Source organism: Gavialis gangeticus, unplaced genomic scaffold (genome assembly GCF_001723915.1).
Source record: "Gavialis gangeticus isolate Ggan-Ray unplaced genomic scaffold, GavGan_comp1, whole genome shotgun sequence".
NCBI classification, from domain to species: domain Eukaryota; kingdom Metazoa; phylum Chordata; order Crocodylia; family Gavialidae; genus Gavialis; species Gavialis gangeticus.
The window spans coordinates 7,774,090-7,779,625 of record NW_017729014.1 but is presented as its reverse complement, the minus strand read 5'-3'; the positions used below and the strand labels follow the sequence as shown (position 1 = coordinate 7,779,625).

The 5,536-nt window shown below is 41.7% G+C and overlaps 1 protein-coding gene across 1 annotated transcript in view; it reads right to left on the bottom strand.

The window, feature by feature from the left end:
• MORN1 (MORN repeat containing 1) overlaps positions 1–5,536 on the bottom strand; it is a 226,750-nt gene that overhangs the window by 185,351 nt on the left and 35,863 nt on the right. Inside the window, exon 7 of the mRNA XM_019511542.1 lies at positions 1,835–1,931. Within this exon, the coding sequence (XP_019367087.1) occupies positions 1,835–1,931 (97 nt within the window). The remainder of the gene's footprint in view (positions 1–1,834; positions 1,932–5,536) is intronic.

Genomic DNA, 5,536 nt, shown 5'->3' with positions numbered 1-5,536 from the left:
GACCTGGTCCCTTTCATTTCCTGTACTTCCCTTGCTAATCCCATCTAAACAGGGTCACTGTTGCAGATCCTGGCTCTTTCAGGATGCCCATAAGAAACCAAATAACTAGTCATAGATAGGTTGAAAAGCAATCAGATATAAACAATCTGTACCTCTGAAAAAGTTAAGATCTAGGATAGATATGCTGAATGAAGGCATTTCCACAGTTGTGAAACAATGTATGCTTTCTTCACATCTGATAAACTAGGCTGATGTCTATGAAAGCTTATGCTTCTTAAAAAGTCTTTAAGGGCATTTATACATGTGCTCCAGGAATGTGCGTGTAGTGGGGGGGTGCTTTAATTAGAGTGGCTCTAATTAAAGCCCCTGGAGCATTATGTGTACCAGTGTCCCCACGCTGAAAAATGGCATTGAATGAGCTTTAATTAAAATGCCCCCACTGCTCTTTTTCAGCATAGGGATGCTGATACACATGACACTGGAGTCTGGTAGAGCATGGTAATTTCCATGCTCCAACAGACTCGATTAATCGATTAATTATAGCGCATCAGAGCAGCTTTGCTGCACATGTATTGGTGCCCTAAGGGCCCATATACACGAGCGTAGAGGCCGCTCTAACGCACTGGAATTCCAACATGTTGGAGGAAATTAATTAATTGAGTCTGCTAGATTGTGGCAATTGCTGCGCTCCAGCAACTGCCTATGTCTTGTGTATCAGTGTCCCTGCACTTAAAAATGGAAGCAGGGAGCTTGAACTAAAGTTCAACAAATAATTGTTAGTTCAAGTGTCCCCACCACCATTTTTAAGTGTGGGGACACTGATATATGTGATGTGGTGGCACTTTAATTACACCAGCTCTCGGAGCCACTCTAATTAGAGTGCTATCCTCCCTACCCCCAGAGCACATGTAGAAGTGCCCTAAGATATCATCCTGTCCTGCTTTCTGCCTGCTTCATACCAGACAGGGGTCCTTTTGCCTTTGGCTTTCTCTCCTTTTCTTTGCAAAATGGGTTATGGAAATAACCGTGAAATTCTTTCTAGAGACTTGACAATGGAAGACATGCATCTACTGTGTTACACCCGGTTCTCAGCTAGAAAAATTGGTTGACTTTATTAATTTCATTTGAAAGGGAAAAATGGAGGAATCTTTGACGTTTCCTCTTCCTGAAAATCTCTAAGGCCTGTTTCTTTCATCTTTCTGTCCTAACATGAAATTACAATGTGCAGCAAATATATATCCTTACATATTTTAACCACAATCTCCAATTCAGAAAGCAAAATATTAGATTATGTTCTAAAAACAGTCAGAATTTATAAGAAATAAGACATCTTATAATTACATTTTCACCTAGGGTGGGATGTGCAACAGTACAAGCAGCTGCTCAGGAATAAACTAAATAATTCACTGTGAAAGAGATGATTTATCAGTCAAAGGTTTTCAAGTTGTGACCTCTGCTTTCTAAGAAGGACAAATTAATACTTTTTGTTTTTGAAATTGCTATGTTATTACTTTTCTGAAAAAGATAATAGCTAACCTAAAAACATAGATGTGATTTACTTTAAAACGAAAATGCACTTTTCTTTAAAAAGAAAAATAAACAAAAACTTTTTCTTACTGTATTTTACCTTTGTTTGAATGAATAGCTCCCCTACTCAGCAAATGTCCCACTTAAATAGCTACTGTTTTTGCCCTTATGAGCTACAAGTTCTAAGCAAACAGAGTGCACAGAGGATGCTAATACTATAGCCAGATCATATTCATCAATAGAAGGACAGCTAGAGCATTATGTTGAAGCCTTGTTAATAACTGGATAGCATAATGAATGTACGTACCAGCAGGGTAGCCATTGATCCACAGTCCATCATAGATGACACCAGAACAATGAATTATAGTGCCCTGTCCATTGAACATGTCATTTCTCCACTGCCCCTTCAAACAGAAATACACATTGATTTCAAATTTGGCTGCAACACAGGCTACTTTATAAAGAAGGGATTATTCTAGAGGGCTCTCAATAGCAGAGTGGGTGGTCTGCTAGGTTCTTTATAAATACCCTTCCAACTTTTGTGTGAACATGATGAATGGGGACCACACAACAACGAAGAATTATGTGGCACTCCACAGTGTACCCTCTAAGAGGGGGAAGGGAAAATTAAGTAATTCTTGCCCAAGATTTGATACAGTGGGGCACAATTGTCAGATGTTCTTCTGTTAAGAAATTACATTGCACTTAAATGTACAGAATGGGTTACTGCTTTGTCACATGCAAAATGATGCATGATTTCCCTTTTTGGAACGTTGTGAAGAGTGACACATTGGACCAAATTCAATACCAAGGACCTCAATGGCTTACATTTGGGTTGAATTTCACCAAAGACACATAATACATACAAAACAAATCCGTGTTCAAAGAACACCAAGGTTGCTAAGTTAAGTACTCAGTCAGGAACAGACAGAATTAAGGTTGCCTGTACAATCTTAGTTTGGTCCTCTGTGCATTAACTTTATTGTAAAGCCTTGATTTATGCAATCATACAATATTTTTTCTACAGACCCTATCATTCAGTGGTTGGCAGCTCAAGATTCGTGGCACATACAGATCTGTCAAGCTAACCAAGTAAATAATAATAACAGCAGTCATTCTGTATGTCAACCAAAACTGCTGGTCTATAGGTGAAGGTGAAAACATTTTTCTAGTAGGTTTTACTGCTATTTGCTGACAGCAGATGAACAGTGAGACTCAGGAATCTTGCATTCAATTCCATAAACTAAAGAAGACTATGCTGTGGTAGGCACAGACCACTCTAGCCATTTCCTTCAAAAGTGACCCATCCTAACCCATCCCTTCCTTGCTCAAAGTCCTGTCTTCTCCCTCACCAACTCTTCTCAATTTTCAGTCATGTTACACAGCCAGTCCTAGTATCCAGGCCTTAATGTTCTCAACCCATTTTCAGACTTTTTCCACAGTTCTCCCTTCTCCCCGGTCACAGCTCCATGTCCCAGTCTACTCTCTCCTCCATTTCCCTTGGTCTAGTTCTTCTGGCCTCTGAATTCAGGTCAGGTTGTCTCACCCATTATACTGTCTGACTGCCATCATGTGGGTATTAGAAGGAAAGAGGTGGAGATGTGAGACCATTGAGATCACAGCAAACAGTCCCTCTGCTCTCAGTTTCCTCGCTGGATATCACAGCAACCCCTGACTCCTACTAGCAGAAAACTGCAAAATAAATCCTGTATGATCTCTTCAGCATTGGACTGTCATGCTCAGTGCTGAAAGAATCTTTGAAGAATTTAGCTGTTGAATACTAACAAACTTAGAAAAATGCAAAAATCTAAGTTTGCATACTGGGTACAAACTTAGATTTTTAAATGCTTATATCTTGATCAAATTTGGACAACTTTTAGAGTGCTGGCAAAAGATGAACCCATGAGACAAATACAATCCTTTTTGTCAGATGTTGAGTACCAGATCCAAGGATAGAGGCCTTCAGCTTCTCAGTGAAACAGATGTGAAAATTTTAAGATGGGCAAAACATTTATACTGGAACTTTCCAAAATTCAGCCTGAAGTAAACACCCAAGAAGAGAAAATTTCAGCCTGAACAGTTTCCATATGCTGGAAACGATTTAGAATTGGACTAGGTAAGGAAGTTACTGAAGAAATATTCTGCCACAAGCAGGAGAAAATAACTCATATTTACAACTTGCTGGCCAAAGATGACCAAAAATCAAAGTGCAGGAAGTGAAGTGACACTTCCACAATATCTGCTAATAGTTTCATAGGTGTTAAAAGGAAAGGTATAAATTTATTTGACACCAATCCCTTAATTTTTGCAGAACAGTAGAAGGATAGAGAATGAGCATAGTTTAAAGGCTCAAGTGATCTTGTTGTGCAATGCTGCTTTATTGCAATTAAATTTAGGGTGGTCTGCAAGATTTCATATAATCATAGAACAACAACATAGGAAGGGTCCTCAACAAGTCATCTAGTCCAACCCTCTGCTCAAGACAGGATCATTCCAGGCCAACTGGCTTAGGGGTCACACCCAGAGAGTGGTGGTGGATGGGTCGGTATTGACCTGGAAAGATGTGGGCAGTGGAGTCCCACAAGGCTGTTCAATGTCTTCATTAGTGACTTGGATGAGGGCGTGGAAAGCACTTTGTCCACATTTGTAGATAATACCAAATTATGGGGTAAAGTTAACACACTAGAGGGTAGGGAATGAATCCAGGTGGATCTGGACAGGTTGGAAAAATGGACAGAATGGAATAGGATGCAGTTCAATAAGGACAAATGCAAGGTGTTGCACCTAGGAAAAAAGAATCACCAACACACTAACAGGCTAGGGGAGGACCTTCTCAGCAGCACAGTAGTGGAAAGGGATCTTGGAGTCACTACTGACTCCAAGATGAACATGAGTCATCAATATGACACAGGGATCAGTAAAGCTAACCACACTTGATCATGCATTAGCAGATGCATGACAAACAGGTCCAAGGAGGTGATACTTCCCCTTTATGCGGCATTGGTGAGGCCACAGATGGAGTACTGTGTCCAGTTTTGGGCAACACACTTCAAGAGGGATGTGGACAACCTCAAAAGGGTTCAGAGGAGGGCCACTCGTATGGTTAAGGACCTGCAGGCAAAACCCTACGAGGAGAGACTGAGGGCCCTGGATCTCTTCAGCCTCCACAAGAGAAGGCTGAGAGGTGATCTTGTGATTGCCTACAAATTCATCGGGGGAAGACAGCAAGGAATAGGAGATGCTCTGTTTACCAGGACACCCCTTGGAGTAATCAGGAACAATGGCCACAAACTGACGGACAGCAGATTTAGGCTAGACATCAGGAAGAACTTCTTTATGGTCAGGGTTGCCAAAATCTGGAAAGGGCTTCCAAAGGAGGTGGTACTCTCCCCTACTTTGGGGGGGTCTTTAAGAGGAGGCTAGACATGCACCTGACTGGGGTCATCTGCCACAGTGCTCTTTCCTGCCCAGGTCAGGGGGTTGGACTTGATGATCTGGTGAAAGACAAAGCAATTGGTGACAGACAACGAGGGACAAGGCTGAACTCCTCAATGAGTTCTTTGCCTCAGTGTTCCTAAACAAGGGGCAACACAAATCTCACAATGGGATCATAGAGAGACAACAGCAGGGTGCCAGACCACCAAATGTCAACCCTGAGATACTGCAGAGTCACTTGAAAGGACTGGATGTATTTAAGTCGGCAGGCTCCATCTGAGGGTACTGAAGGCACTGGCTAATGTCATTGCACAGCAACTGGCAAGAATATTTGAGCACTCGTGGCGCCTGGGACAGGTCCTGGAGGACTGGAAAAGGGCCAATATGGTCCCTATTTTCAAGAAGGGGAGGAAGGAGGATCCCAAGCAAGTACAGGTCAGTCAGTCTCACCTCCATCCTTGGTAAAGTCTTTGAAAAGATTATTAAGGCTCATATATATGAAAGCCCAGCAGGAAAAATTATGCAGAGGGGAAACCAGCATGGGTTCGTAGCAGGTAGATCATGCCTGACTAAT